Genomic DNA, 16,291 nt, shown 5'->3' on the forward strand with positions numbered 1-16,291 from the left:
GCTTCGAGTTGGAGGGGAGGGGAGGGTGGGGGTAGGGAAAAGTGCAGGAAAAGAAGGGGGGACCGCGAAAAGTTTCGGAGTGTTTGACGTGGTCCACGCCAAGGCGATCCCCGCTGCCCCGCGCGCCTGGCGGAGCCCCCCGACCTCCGGGCGCAGGGGGGCAGTGCACGAGGCTAACAATAAAGCCCCGTTGGAGGGGCGGCCGCCGAGGCCCGCGACGCTCGGCCCTGCGCCGTCCCGGGGCGGCCCGCAGCGCGCCCACCACCCCGCGCGGTGCGAGCCCACCTCCCACCCGGGCTGGGGACGGTGGGAACCGGAGGGCATTACCGGAGGGCCGCCGCCGCCGCCGCCGCCGCCGCGTCCCAGCGCTGGTGGCTGCTGCAGCAGCCCGGCTCTGCTGGAGGGTCCGTGCGGCGTGGTGTAGAGGAGGCTGCCGGCCGTCTGCTCCGCGCCGGGGGCACTGGGGAGGAGGGGGCCGGCGGCGACGGCGCCGCTTTGGTGGGAAGAGGAACAGGAGGTGGTGGAAGTGTTCGTGGTGAGGATCTGGATGTACGCGCCCGGGGCGGCAGCGGCGGCGGCGGCGGGGAAGCCGGGGCTGGCTAGCAGTGCCCTTTTGTCCATGGAGGCTGCTGCGGCGGCGGCGACGACAGCCGCCCCCTCCCCACCCCCGGCGGTCACCAGGTACTGCTCCAGGGCGGGCTGGATCCCCTTTCTCATCTCTCGCTCCTGCTCTTTTTATTGCTATGGTATATTAATGTATTGTTTTCAATTTCTTTTATTATTTGCAGTCGGAGTTTCCAAGTCTCTCCTCCTTCTCTCCTCCCCGCCCGGCGCTTCCGAGCCCCTTCTGTCTCGTTTCTTTTTATTTTTCCGCACCGCACGGGCACCGGGGGCCAAAAATAATCGGGGCTCTGGAGAGAGGAGGGTCCCGGCCGCACGGATATCGGGCCCCGAGGGGGGATGGAGGCGTCGGGGGCGGCCGATGCAACGGATTGCGAGGCGGCGGCGGCAGCCCGGGTGCTGCGGCCGGCAGCTGAAAAATGGCTCCAGGAAGCTGCTGCTGACAATGAATGAAGGGATACGGTTTACGCGCCAAGGTCCTCCCGCGAAACTCAGATTTCCCGCCGGCTTTTCAAACCATATTTGCATATCCCCGCCCTTCAACCCGCCGAGGACCGTTCCCACAGCCCATTGGGCCTCTAGCTCCTTACTTAAGTCCCAATCGTGGCGCAGGGCCGCGGCTGGCGGGTTTCCATTGGCTGTCTTGCATCACGGTTACCGGGGCGACAGGGGTTCATTTGCATAGACCTCCTTGATTGGCTAAGGGAGAGCAGGGTCTTTAGGAGGTGGGGCAAAAGCCCTTCCTTCTCTCCCACGGAAAGCCACGCCTTGTCCAAGCTCCGCCCGGTCCCCGCCCGCACGCCGGGCGGGGGCTGCTGACCTGGGCAGGCGCTCAGCGCCCCGCAGACTCAGTGTCAATCCGGTCTGGAGCGCAAGTTTCGCTTTTAGAAATTGTCAAGGTGACCAAGGGGACACTTGCGGGAATTCTCTTTCCTTTGGCCAGTCAGTGTAATAGATGAACAAAAGCTGGAGATTCTCCCAAATATGTTCCAAAGGCAAGTTGGACCATGCGAACGATGCCTGGCAGGTGGGAACTGAGCCCTTTAAATCGTGGGTTTCTCTTTTCCTGAAATCCAACCAATGCCGCGGCGAGAGCTGATCCCGAGGCCCAGGCTGATAGACAGAAGCATGTGGGCAGACAGGGATCGTGGGGGCAGAAGGTTCGACTGACGTGACTGCGGGCACCAGTTTAGTTAGCATTCCAGATGATTCCTGGTAGCTTCATTATTAGCCGGGACTGGGTTTAAGTAAAAATTAAACTCTGAAATGTTTTGAGCGAAAGCTTACCGCGAGTATGGGTTTTGAGTCCGGCAGACACCCCCCTTCCCTTCCCCGCCCCCCACTGGCCCAGAAGCACCCAGGGCAGTTAATCAAGGCTAACCTGGGACTGATCTGCGGGTTTCTAATCCGCCAAGCAGTAATCCGAAGAAGTACACGCTTCCCACGATGACGTCTTGCTCCCAGCAAACGCTGCACGCCCAGGCACCACCAAGCGCTTTACAATCTCGGTTTCCTACCAAGTTCTCTGACTAAAAGCAAACGCAACGACACAGACCTATTCGGAAACATTTTAAACGATTTTTCTTTTTCTTCTCTTTCTCTTTCTTTCTTTTCTTTTCTTTTCTTTTTTTTCCTTTTTTTTTAGTAAACTAGAATTTGTCACCAGAAGTCTATTAAGTTACTGTCAAACGGACTTTTGTACTGATGCCAACTATTCGTGGGTCTTAAAATTGAAGACTGCTTCTGTGAGACAGGACAGGAAAAGGAACGCCTGCAGGGTTGTGGGGAAAGGTGTACCCGTCAGTTAGTCATCGTTTACGATTCCAGTCGCTGAGAATTGTACAAAATAGCTGCTAAGCTGGCGTTCAGGGGGTGATGAGGGCCGAGATTCTTAAAGCCCACATGCAAAACTTTGTTATTGTTATTAATAATAAGAATTTACAGAAACTCACATACCCAGTCTTAGGAAAGGCCTGACTAGATCTGTCAGTCCAGGCTAGGACTTTCCTAAAACTTTCAGTCCTGTTACCTAGGTTGAAACAGAATGAGTTAAAAGCACTAGCAAGCTAGTGGAGGACACGGCCTAGTACTCAAACATTCATGGATTCTCTTTCAATAAAACTTCATAAAACCTTTAGGGCAGATTAGGTGGTACTCGAAGGGCATCAGTTCCTGGTTGGACGAGAGGCGTAGTGTTAACAGCGTCCTCGACCTTGTTCCATCATTGTAGCTTTTCACTGTGGGTCCCTGCTGAGGAACCCAGTGCTGTAACTACTCAGATAATACCACCTGTAAAATGTCACTGGTGGCACTCATTCAGTGGCGGGAAAGAGGGGACCCGCAGTTCTAAGATTAGAGAAAAGCCCCGGATTTGGAACTGAGCGCCAAAATCCCTGCCAGAGCTCCCCACGGGTGGTCACGTCAAGAGGAATACGGCACGATCACAAAGGAGCAAGCGTTCCCAATCCAGAGCCACACCTGTGATTCTCATTTAGAAAGCTTTGAAATACTTATTCTACTTTAGCCAAGTTATATTTTTTAATGCAGGGCATTTGGTAGAAAACAAACGTTTTGACATGGTGACATGTGGTGAACCCCAGGATGAAGTGGTAGAGAGAAGGGTCCGAAGAGAGAAGAGAAGGTGTTGGAAAACGAGATGCGAAAATTTGAGGTAGGTCTGTTGATTTGTGGAGAGGCAGCATGTTTTCATAGAAAGATAATGGGCTTTGGAGCCACAGTGATGTGGGGTTAAATTATAGCTCTGCCACTTACTGGTTCGATAACTTCAATCTTTAAAAGCCTGTTTTCTCGTATGGTAAGTGGGAACCCCTATTGCAGGGCCCATATTACAAGTCGCGATGAAAAGAGGCGATAATAAATGTGAAGTGCCAGGCGTATACTAGGTGCTCAGTAAGTGGTAGCTATTTATGCTTCTACTTAATGGTGCGGTTTGCAGTTCTGTGTCGTCCAGTCTGACTCCCGGCCTCCAATCTTCCTGTTGTCCCTGGACGTCCACATGCTGCGGCAGCGTGGCTTTGTCCCAGAGTGGGAGCACAGTCGTGTCCTGATTAGTAGGGATTACAGCATCCTGACTCAGAAGTTCCGGGTGATAAAATAAAGTGAGCTCCGCCGCTCATCCCACTACCCACTTAATCTGTTAGTGGCTAACTTCTGGCTGGTTCCGAAGTCTGAGCCTTCCTGACCTTCCCTTGAAGGTTAGGCTCATCCAGCACGAGAGCCAGACAGCTCTTGCCTTCCTCTTGCTCCGACGGTCGCCCCAAACAGCTGGTTGTTGCAGAGTTGGCCTGGGTAGCTGGTTGAATGGTGACCCCTCAAAACAAAACCAAAACCAAAAACACGTCTTTATCCTAATCTCTGGAACCTGTATTGTGAGCTTATTTGGAAAAAGGGATCTTTACAGATGTAATTGAGTCAAGCATCTCAAGGTAAGAGCATTCCGAGTGATGTGGGTGAGCCCTAAATCCAATGACCTGTATCCTTACAAGAGACGCCCAGAGGAAAGGTGCGGAGAGGAGGAGAGGCTTTGTGAAGATGGAAGCAGGGGTCGGAATGAAAGTCAAGAAATGCCGCCCGCCACCAGCAGCTGGAAGAGGCAAGGGGTAGCATCTCCCACAGAGCCCCCGGAGGGAGCAGCCCCCCACGCCCAACATGTAGATTGTGGACTGCTGGCCTCTAGACCTGGGATAGAATACGTTTCTATTGTTTTGAGCTACCCAGCTTGGGAATTTATTATGGCAGCCCCGGGGAACTAATGCAGGCTGTTAGCCTGCCTACCTGAGTCTCAAACCTCTTAGCTGCTACCCACCTTGTTTCGTGGCGCCACTAAGATACAGTTCCTTGCTGGACACCAGTGACACTAAGTGTCAGCCTGGGCTGTCACCCCCGTTGAAGATCTTTCAAAGTATGACTTGTTCCAGACTTAACCTAAGGAGTTTATAAAAATGCAGATTCCTGAGCTCTACCCAAACCTAAGGAGTCAGAGTCCTTTGAGGCAGAGCCCAAGAATCTTATTTAACAAGACCCTCCAGGTAATTTCTTCAAGCCCTAGACATGGAGACCCAGAGTCAGCTGTATGACTTTGGATTTCTTTCCATTATTTCCTTTTCTAGCTACAGCTGGAGTTGCCATTCTTGTGTCTAAACGCCTTGTTGGGTGTTTGTTATTTTGGTGGCCCTTCTCATCCTGCCAGTTAACATAACGAACGCTGAATTCCTATTCATTCACGCGTACGTGCGCGCGCACACACACACACACACACACACACACACATGCTCGTACTTTATATATAAAGTTTGATGTTACAATCTTTTCTAAAAGTCTTCGTTTTCTTTTTTATTTAAAAATTTTTGGGGGCGCCTGGGTGGCTCAGTCGGTTAAGCATCCGACTTCAGCTCAGGTCATCATCTCACAGTCCGTGAGTTCGAGGCCCGTGTCGGGCTCTGTGCTGACAGCTCTGAGCCTGGAGCCTGTTTCAGATTCTGTGTCTCCCTCTCTCTCTCTCTGACCCTCCCCCGTTCATGCTTTGTCTCTGTCTCAAAAGTAAATAAACATTGAAAAAAATTAAAAAAATTTTTAATGTTTATTTTTGAGAGAAAGAGAAAGCACGAGTGGGGGAGGGGCAGAGAGAGAGGGAGACAGAGAATCTGAAGCAGGCTCCAGCCTCCACACTGACAGCCGAGAGCCCAATGCGGGGCTTGAACTCATGAACCATGAGATCATGACCTGAGCCGGTTAGACGCTTAACTGACTGAGCCACCCGGGTGTCCCAAAAGTCTTCATTTTCAATTTCAAAATACAATTTTGCCAACATCCATAAGATCGATATATATAATATCCAGGAAACAGTACTATTAAACAGTTTTGTGGCAATTCACTATTAAGTCTTCAGATAAAAAATTGTAGGTTCAGGAAATTAAAGAAACTGATCGTAAGCCCAGAAAATCTTTGGAACATCTAACATTTAAAATTGTGCCTCCTTGGGGTGCCTGGGTGGCTCATTTGGTTAAGCGTCCAACTTCAGCTCAGGTCATGATCTTGTGGCTGGTGGGTTTGAGCCCCACGCTGGGCTCTATGCTGATGGCTCAGAGCCTGCAGCCTGCTTTGGATTCTGTCTCCCTCTCTCTCTCTCTGCTCCTCTCCCCCTCACACACTCTCTCAGAAATAAACATTAAAAAAAATTAAAAAGAAAAAAATAAATGAAATTGTGCCTCTAATTCCAGTTCAAACAAGTCTGGTTACCACATTGGATTTAGAGTGTATGGCTTTAAATTTTAGGGTCTGGAGAAGATTAGTTTAAGAATTTAAGGTTCTCGTAGTGCAATTCAGGTAGTTGCCCATAGAGAAATAAGCTTCTCTGTTTTTATCTTCCTGGTTAGGAAGAGGAACATGTCCTTAAGCCATTACCACATCAAACACTAATAACAAAATTTCTAGGTGCTTATCCTAGAAAATTGACCATTATAGTTATTATAGATTGTGGCTTAGATACCTGTGTAGTTTCTTGTCTTCAGCTCTTTGTGCAGGAAGGTACTGTTTGGATAGAATTTTTGCATTTTTAAATAAATCTAGGATGAACTTCAGGCACAGACCATGGTTGTCAATCCCATCTACTGAATCTGTATCTCTGATTGGAGTCCAGGGATGTGCCTTATAAACAGGACCATTGTGATGCAGGTGGTCCACTGAACACACTTGGAGAAAGCCACACGGGCATCCATCCATGACCTAGCAATCTCTGCCCTATAAACTGGCTTCTAGGCAACTGTGGCATACAAAATTCCCTTGTAGGTAGTATCTTTTGAGTAGCTAATGTTACCATTGTTAGCATAAGCATTTATTTAGACTGTACTGTGATTGCAGATTGCCTCTTACAAAAGCTCTTCCTGGTCACTTAACAAGTAATGCTATGGAGAAAAATTAGGTGAGTGGAAAAGAAAGGTATGATCTCAAAGGTGTGTGCTTCCTTGCCTTTTCAATACAGACTTTTATTGAAACAAAAAGTACAGACACAGAAACCAGACAACACAAATGTGTGGATTAATGAATTACTATCAGGTGAACACCCTTGTAACCACCACCCAGGTCACGAACTGGAACTTGATCTGAAGTCCCATTCATATCACAGCCCCTTGCCTCCCACCAAAAGCAACCATTAGCTTGATGTTTTTAGTCTTCACTTCCCTGTTTTTTTTTTTTCAAAGTTTTGTCACCCAAATATGCATCTTTAGGAACTGTAGTTTCATCTTGTCCATTTAAAAAAATGTTGATATGTTTTTAAAGTCTCTTTTGTTATTATTGTTTAAAGGTTATTTATTTTTGAGAGAGACAGTGCGAGTGGGGGAGGGGCAGAGAGAGAGAGAGAGAGAGAGAGAGAGAGAGAGAGAGAGAGAAGCCCAAGCAGGCCCCACACTGTCAGCACAGAGCCTGACACGGGGCTTGCACTCACAAAACTGTGAGATCATGACCTGAGCTGAAACCAAGAGTCAGACGCTTAGCTAACTGAGCCATCCAGGCACCCTAAGTTTCTTTTAATCTATGGTTCGTCTTCTATCCTTTTATTTTCCTTACAGTTTATCTTGAAGCATGTAGTGAGTTGAATGGGGGCCCCTCCCTATGTCCACTGGAACCTTCGAGTTAGACCTCTGACCTTGTTTAGAAAAACGGCCTTCACAGAATAATTACGGTAAAGATCTCAAGATGACATGACCTTGGGTTAGGATGAGCCCTAAATCCAATGTCCGTTATTTTACAAGAGGAGAGGAGAAATGGAAGCAGGAGGCAGAGAATGAAGTGACGGGCCCGCAAACAAGGCACACCAAGGGTTGCCTGCAGTCACCAGAAGCTAGGAGAGGGACATGAAGCAGATTCTGCCTCAGGAACTTTCAGAAGGAAACAGCCCTGCTGGCATCTTGATTTTAGCTTTCTGGGCTCCAGAACTAGGAGAGAATAGATTGCTGTTGCTTTAAGCCACCTAGCGTGTGGTCATTTGTTGTACAGCAGCTCCAGGAACTCTTTCAAAGAGTTTGGGCCGTTAGGCGTCAGGACCTGAATTTGGCAGAATGCACACTCCTGGTGCCGTTAACCGTGTTCCTCTGTCTCCTGCATTTCCTGCAGATTTGCGGCTGGATCCGCAGTACAGGCCAGACTCAGGTTTCATTCCTCTGGCAAACCCGAGGCACACGATGTCATTTTGTCCCTTGTTCTGTGATCTCGGCGATCATCCGCGCTCCTTATTTTCTTTCACTCCCACGATAGTTGTCCTCAATGCTTTTCTGTATGTGAAAATCGCTTTCTCCGTCTTGAAGAATGAGAAGGGCTCAGATACGCTTGTCCCTCTTCACAGAGCTCGTCTTCGATGGTTGTCGTGAGGATGGCGGCTCACTTCCCGAGATTTCCTCCATCCCTAGCCTAGAGCTTCCCTTTCCTTCTTCTGCCGTGTCCCTGTCCTGGCCGGTTTTGATCTGATCCCAGCACCCCCGGCTCGGGGTCTCCTCTCTTCAGAGGGGAGCCCTGAGGGTCAGCCCTGAGAGGGGGAGGCCAGCCGGCTCCGGTCCCTCCGGACCTTCCTACCAGCGTTCTTGCTCTCAGCTGCTCCTGGGGGGGGGGGGGGGGGTGGGTAGCTGCCATTGCCATGTCACTCCGCCCGCAGCCCCGTGAAGGTCTCCTGGCTCTTTGGGGGCTTCTCCTGGTTTGGGGCCTCAGGCACTACTCTGTTCTCTCCTTCTCTCTCAGACGCAGGTGCTGGTACCACGCAGCTCCTAACGGCTGTTGGGGGTTTGTTCCCACTCATTTGTGTTTTGAGACTCATGGGGTTGCTCCGTCACCAACTTTTGTCATCGGCATCGCTCGTGGGTTTCTAGTTTTCCTATCGGTGTCCTTTCTGTGTTCATGCGAGGGTAAAGAGAGATTGAAGAGTAATGCTGCTGCATCACCAACTTCAGGTTTACCTTTCCTTTTTTTCTAGGGTTTAATTTTAATTTTGCTGGGTTAACACGTAGCGTTATAGGAGTTTCAGGCGTACAATACGGTAAGGCAACCATCCCCATCACCTACCTCACCCATCCCCCCCCCCCGCCCCATCCCCTCCCTTCTGGTAACCAGTCAGTTTGTTCTGAATCGTTAACAGTCTGTTTCTTGTTTGTCTCTCGCTTTCATTTTTTTGCACTTTGGCTCCTTTGTTTCTTCAAGTCCACGTATGAGTGAAATCACGTGGTATTTGTCTTTCTTTCACTGATTTATTTTGCTTAGCATAATACTGTCTAGTTCCATCCGTGTTGTTGCAAAAGGCAAGATTTCATTTTTTATGGCTGACTAATATTCCATTGTGTGTAATAACACCCCTTCTTTATCCGTTCATCTACTGATGGACACTTGGACTGCTTCTATAGTTTGGCTGTTGTAAATAATACTGCGATAAACATAAAAGTGTATGTGTCCCTTTTTTAAAAATTTTTTTTTAATGTTTATTTATTTTTGAGACAGAGAGAGACACAGCATGAGCAGGGAAGGGGCAGAGAGAGAGGGAGACACAGAATTGGAAGCAGGCTCCAGGCTCTGAGCTGTCAGCACAGAGCCCGACGTGGGGCTCAAACTCACGAACTGTGAGATCATGACCTGAGCCGAAGTCGGACGCTTAACCGACTGAGCCACCCAGGTGCCCCTGTATGTGTCCCTTTGAATTAGGTTTTTTTTTTGTATTCTTTGGGTAAACACCCTTACTCCCCCCCCCCTTTTTTTATTATTGTTACTTGAGGAAAAAGAGAGAGAGAGAGCAAGCAGGGGAGAGGGGCAGAGGGAGAGAGAGAATCTTACGCTCCATGCTCAGCGTAGAGCCCGACACAGGGATTGATCCCACGACCCTGGGATCATGACCTGAGCCAAAAACAAGAGTTGGACGTTCAACCGACTGAGCCACCCAGGTGCCCTGTGCCCCCCTCTTACCTTTCCTTTTAATCAAATTTATTTTCAGTCCACCACATTGGATTGTCACGAAAACAATGCCATGCACGCACACATTTCTGTAAGCGTTAAGGGTAAGGAAAGTTATGAGCTGTTTTCTTTCCAGGTTATCAGCTAGAACTTGAAAACGTGAGCTGAGAGGGAGAAGTGGAGTCAAGATACTTAATTTTACTTAGGCAGTGACTCCTGTGAGATCTAGAACAGGAGGAAGCAGAGGAACGCAAGCTGCCTCTCCATACGTGGTAGTCTGGTTGTACCTCTTTCTTGTGGGGCTTTAGATAGGGAATGTTGTTTGTAGCACATCACAAATGGGTACGTGGGTAGAAAATTGCTTTTTCTTTTCCACCTTGGTTTCCTGGACAGCATTCCCTCTGGTTTCCCATTCGACCCTCCTGACTTTGTGGGACTCTTCGATGGTTTCATTTTCTTATTTATTCTCTTAAAAATCTCTTTTCAGCTTTCTCCTCCTCCTGTTCTATACATTCTCCCTGGATGATACTTTTAAAATAATTATTATAGTAAAATAGATATAACACAGTATTTATTATTTTAACCACTTGTAAGTGGACAATTCAGTGGCATCAAATACATACGATGTTGTGTCACCATTGTGACTATATATACCCGAAAGTTTTTAATTATCCCCAACAGAAACTCTGTACCCATTAAATAATCATCCCCATCCCCCACCCTTCCCTCAGTCCCTGGTAATCGCCATGCTGCTTTCAGTCTTTGCGAATTTGACTAATCTAGGTCCCACGTACAAGTAATATATACAATGTTTGTCCTGTGTCTTGTTTATTTCCCTTCACATGTTTCGAAGTCCATCTGTGTTGTAAGAGATATCAAAGTTTTGTTCCTTTTCATGGATGAATGATATTCCATTGAATGTATATACCACATTTTGTTCATCCATTCATCTATTGATGGACTCCGGGGTCACTTCTACCTCTTGGATAGGGTAAATAATGTTGCTTTGATGTTAGCCTACACATATCTGTTCAAGTCCATGCTTTCAGTTCTTTGGGGTACATAACCAGTAGTGGAATTTCTAGGTACTAGGGCTGTTCTATGGTTAACTTTTTGTGGAACTTCCTGGACAGTCTTGACTTTAACTGTAATTTCAACACAGTCTAGATGGTGTTGTTCAATAGAACCTTCTGCAATAATGGGAATGTTCTATAATTCTGTACTGTCAGATACAGTAGCCATTAGCTACATGTGGCTAATGATTATAGGAAATGTAGCTTAGTATGATTAATAAATTGAATTTTTAACCAAAGAGGTGAAAAGTCTATATACTGAAAACTATAGAAAGCTTATGAAAGAAATTGAACAAGACACACAAAAAAAGGAAAAATATTCCATGCTCCTGGATAGGAAGAACAAATATTGTTAAAATGTGAATACTACCCAAAGCAATATACATATTCAATGCAATCCCTATCAAAATAACACCAGCATTCCTCACAGAGCTAGAGCAAACAATCCTAAAATTTGTATGGAACCATAAAAGACGCCGAATAGCCAAGCAATCTTGAAAAAGAAAACCAAAGCAGGAGGCATCACAATCCTAGACTTCAAGCTGTATTACAAAGCTGTAATCATCAAGACAGTATGGTACTGGCATAAAAACAGACACTCAGATCAATGGAACAGAATAGAGATCCCAGAAATGGACCCACAAACATTTGACCAACTAATCTTTGACAAAGCAGGAAAGAATATCCAATGGAATAAAGACAGTCTCTTCAGCAAGTGGTGCTGGGAAAACTGGACAGCAACATGCAGGAGAATGAACCTGGACCACTTTCTTACACCAGACACAAAAATAAACTCAAAATGGATGAAAGACCTAAATGAAAGACAGGAAGCCATCAAAATACTGGAGGAGAAAGCAGGCAAAAAACTCTTTGACCTTGGCTGCAGCAACTTCTTACTCAACACGTCTCCAGAGGCAAGGGAAACAAAAGCAAAAATGAACTACTGGGACCTCATCAAAATAAAAAGCTTCTGCACAGTGAAGGAAACGGTCAGCAAAACTAAAAGGCAACCAATGTAATGGGAGAAGATATTTGCAAATGACATATCAGATAAAGGGTTAGTATCCAAAATCTACAAAGAGCTTATCAAACTCAACACCCAAAAAACAAATAATCCAGTGAAGAAATGGGCAAAAGACATGAATAGACACTTCTCCAAGGAAGACATCCAGATGGCCAACCGGCACATGAAAAAATGCTCAGCATTACTCAGCATCACATAAATCCAAATCAAAACCACAATGAGATACCACCTGACACCTGTCAGAATGACTAACATTAACAACTCAGGCAACAGCAGATGTTGAGGATTCAGAGAAAGAGGATATCTTTTGCATTGTTGGTGGGAATGCAAACTGGTGCAGCCACTCTGGAAAATAGTATGGAGGTTCCTCAAAAAATTAAAAATAGAACTACCCTACGACCCCAAAATTGCACTACTAGGAATTTATCCAAGGGATACAGGTGTGTTGTTTCGAAGGGACACATGCATCCCCATGTTTGTAGCAGCACTATCAACAATAGCCAAAGTATGGAAAGAGCCCAAATGTCCATTGATGGATGAATGGATAAAGAAGATGTGGTGTATATATACAATGGAGTATCACTCGGCAATCAAAAAGAATGAAATCTTGCCATTTGCAACTACATGGATGGAACTGGAGGGTATTATGCTAAGTGAAATTAGCCAGAGAAAGACAAACATCATATGACTTCACTCATATGAGGACTTTAAGACACAGAACAGATGAACATAAGGGAAGGGAAGCAAAAATAATATAAAAACGGAGGAGGACAAAACATAAGAGACTCTTAAGTATGGAGAACAAACAGAGGGTTACTGGAGGGAGTGGGGGGGGGATGGGCTAAACAGGAAAGGGGCATTAAGGAATCTACTCCTGAAATCATTGTTGCACTATATGGTAACTAGCATGTAAATTTAGAAAATATATTCATTAAGTTGAATTTTTAAGATTGATCTATTTTTTGCAACACAATGCTATTAACCATAGTCACCATGCCGTAGATTACATCCCCATGGCTTATTTATTTTATACCTGGAAATGTTTACCTTCTGACCCCCTTCATCCATTTAGTAAATTTAAATTCAAATTTAAATAGGCACATGTGGGGACGCCAGGGTGGCTCAGTCAGTTAAGCGTCCGACTTGGGCTCTGGTGATGATCTCATGGTTCGTGAGTTCAAGCCCCGCGTCAGGCTCTGGGCTGACAGCTTGCTCAGAGCCTGGAGCCTGCTTCAGATTCTGGGTCTCCCTGTCTCTCTGCCCGCCCCTGCTTGCACTCTGTCTCTCTCTGTTTCTTAAAAATAAATAAATGTTAAAAAATAAAAAAATAAAAAAGGCACATGTGGGCTAGTGAACCAGATGACATATACTTAGAGGCTGTGACTTTTTCTAATTCTGTATTTCCGACTTGGCCATTTTTCCTGAGTTTCAAGTATGAAACTTCCCCTGTGTTTTCATGAACATATCCTTGATTTGAGTGTCTTTATTTCTTTCGTGAACTGTTGCTGCAGAATCTGAATTTATTTCGTAATGTGAAATTGGCATCAAACTCCAGCCAGGTCTGCTGCCAAAATGATCTTGTCTACTTTCTCTCAGACACTTTAATTGGATCTAGACTATCTACTGGGCAATGAGATCTAAGTGAAGTTGCTAAAATGTCAATCTGACAAACTTTGTCTTTTTGAGACCCCCCCATGACCTGAGGAATTAAGACTGAATTCCTGATCTTAGCCTACAGTTTCTCAGGTTCTCTGTCCCGTCTCATTTCCCATCATTTTCCAACAGGCGACAAGGCTCCAGCCATACCAAACTGCCTGAAGTTCCTCAGATGGTCTCTCCCACTTCCGTTACTGCTACAGCTGTTACTCTGCTTGAAAATGCCCATCACTGTCTGTCAAAATTCTACAGTTACTCATCTTTTAAGGCTCAGCTCAGGGAACACCTCCTCCGTGTACATTCCTCAGATCACATCCCCCACCCCCTGCAATATTTTTCATTCATCCGGAGAGTGTTTACTGAGCATGTACTTTGTGTCAGACTCCAATTTAGAAACTGTGGCTGTAAGTGAGAAGCAGATAAACTTAGAGGTTGTCTTCATCAAGCTTAAGACAGAGACTCGCAAGTAGGGAATAATAATAATGACATAGTGATAGCTATATTTAATAATCATACATAATAAGTGCCGTGACGTGAGGCAATACCTGAGGCTCTTAAAGCACTGCAGAAGGACACCTCACCTGGGCTTAGCGAGAATTTAGGGAAGGCTTCCTGGAGGAGGAAATAGAGGAATGAATAGGAATTGCTCAGGTAATATAGCATGGGAGCAGGGAACATGAATGCATGGCCTCTTGAAAAAAATGAAAGAGGTTCAGCAGGGGATCGTGGAGTACCTTATAAACCAGTATGGAGACATTTGGAATTTATCCTAAAGGCAACGAGAAGTCATTGAGACAATGTATGATGTGATAAGATCTGGTCTAAGAAGGACTCCTCTGGCCGCAGGATGAGGACTGTGTTGGAGGGGCCGGGACTATGGCAATAATCTAGGTCAGCGCACCATGTTCCAGGTCAAATCTGGCCCATGGTCTGTTTTTATACACCCTGTGATCTAAGAATGATTTTTATCCTTTTTACACTTTTGAATGGTTGAAGAAACATCCAAAGAAGAGTGTATCCCACGACACATGAAAAAGTAAATCAAATTCAAAGCTTGGTTTTTGTTAATAAAGTTTTATTAGAGCATAGTCAAGCCCATTGGTTTACATATCGTCTATGGCTGCTTTCGGGCTACAAGGGCAGAGTTGAGTCATTGCAACACAGTTGAACCCATGAAGCTGAACATATGTATCTGGCCCTTCACAGGATAAGTTGGCCAACCTCTGATCTGAATAAGATATCATAGTGAATTAGACCAGGCTACCCAGGCAGATGTAGATGTCTCCTCTTTTCCACAGCATGTGAATTATGACGGTAATCTATTGCTTTCTTATTGTTTTTTTTTTCTCTTCCATGAAACTGTGGACGTCTTCAGAGCAGATATTTTTTCTTTAGTTAACCTTGTCTCTCGGTACTTAGCACACTGTCCTTGCTCAGTAAATGTCTGCTGGATAAATGATGTATGTGGGTTTATATGTGTGTGACACTCACGTATAGATATACAGAAAGCATCTGCTGTTTGCCTGCTGCCAGGAACCTTGTGATTTAGTTGAAGCTGAGCCCCTTTACCCCCACTCGAGGGGTGGCACTGTGACTCAGGCTTGTCCAGCAAGCCTTTTTTAATTAAGTCTTTGCTTTTAATACTTGGAAACTCATAGGGTCATCTTTCCCTTCGTTTAGTATTGCCTAAAGTTGACCTTGCTTTCATCCTGCCCCAAACTGGAGGGATATCCATGATGAAAAGTGAAAGTTTATCCCCCTAGGTGCTCACTAGTCCTGTTCTTGTACGGTACATGTTCTTGTATGTGGGCAGGTGGATTAGAGCATCCTGGTGCTTTTGGGAATGCCCTTGGGTGGAGAAGAAGCCCTCAGAGAAACAAACAGGAAAAGTAAAAGAACAGCAAATGTAAAAGGTGGAAGGCAAGAGGAAGAAAAGAAAGAGGTAGAATGTGGAACCACAGCAGTGTGATGGACAGTTGCCTGAAATGCCACTAATTTGCACAAACGGAATCTAAGATGAGTGGTAGGCACTTTGGATAGAATATTAAAGATTTTAAGACATTGGATATGATTTATCAAATGTAAAAACATCTGAATTTGTGAGTACTTCATAGATTATAAAGCCTTATGCTTTTACATTATTTTAACTTTACAAGTAATATATGGGTACATACTTTAAGAAATTTTAAAATATATGTATTTACAGTACACAGCTAGACTAGGTGCTTTTGCCCTCTGTAATACATTGGCGTCTTTAATCTTCTGAAAAACCTAGGTATTTTTACCCTCTCTAACACAGGATTACAGAGACATAATTTCAAGCATAGTCTCATACATGCTAGATGGCAAAGCTGAGTTTCTGACTCAGATATTCACACTCTTGATTCAAGGATCCTTCTGCAACCCATGCCACTCTAAAGGGGAGCCCAGTGGCCTATCCACACAGCTCTGAAAGTAGACCACTTTCAAAGTAGCCAGTTTCCCCAGAAAACAATGAAACCCCCAGAATGACCAGGTTTCCAAGTCATTCTCAAACAAAATTACAGATTCCAAGTGTTGTGGGTTAAATTGTGTCCCCCTAAAAAAGAAACATCAAAATTCTAACCCCTACCACATCAGAATGTGACTCCATTTGAAAATAGGGTCATTGCAGATATAATTAATTAAGTTAAATGAGGTCATACAGGAGTAGAGTGGGTCCTTGATTCAATATGACTGGTGGTCATGTAAGAAGATGGTCATATGAAAACACAGAGACACAGGGAAAATGTCATCTGACGATGAACGCAGAGATTGGACTATGTAGCTACAAGCCAAGAAATGCCAAAGATTGCCAAGAAACTACCAGAAGCTAGAAGAGATAAGGAAGGATTTCCCTACTGTTTTAAGAAAGATCACAGTCCCAACAATACCTTGATCCCAGACCTTTAGCATCTGTAAGACAATAAATTTCTGTTGTTTTTAAGCC

The 16,291-nt window shown here is 45.5% G+C and overlaps 1 protein-coding gene and 1 long non-coding RNA gene across 3 annotated transcripts in view; one reads left to right on the forward strand and one right to left on the reverse strand.

Moving 5' to 3' along the window:
- Positions 1–847, reverse strand: part of E2F3 (E2F transcription factor 3) — a 77,600-nt gene extending 76,753 nt beyond the window's left edge. For both annotated transcript variants that reach the window (XM_058732868.1, XM_058732867.1), the window contains exon 1: positions 328–847. In XM_058732868.1, coding sequence (XP_058588851.1) covers positions 328–717 — 390 coding nt within the window. In that variant the 5' untranslated portion in view covers positions 718–847. The remainder of the gene's footprint in view (positions 1–327) is intronic.
- On the forward strand, positions 573–14,779 carry LOC131513717 (uncharacterized). The gene is made up of 4 exons (XR_009262743.1): positions 573–681; positions 789–1,648; positions 3,169–3,292; positions 13,453–14,779. It is a non-coding gene; the product is annotated as an uncharacterized LOC131513717 (long non-coding RNA).
- The last annotated feature ends 1,512 nt before the right edge of the window (positions 14,780–16,291 follow it).

This window comes from Neofelis nebulosa, chromosome 6 (assembly GCF_028018385.1).
Source record: "Neofelis nebulosa isolate mNeoNeb1 chromosome 6, mNeoNeb1.pri, whole genome shotgun sequence".
Classification (NCBI taxonomy): Eukaryota; Metazoa; Chordata; class Mammalia; order Carnivora; family Felidae; genus Neofelis; species Neofelis nebulosa.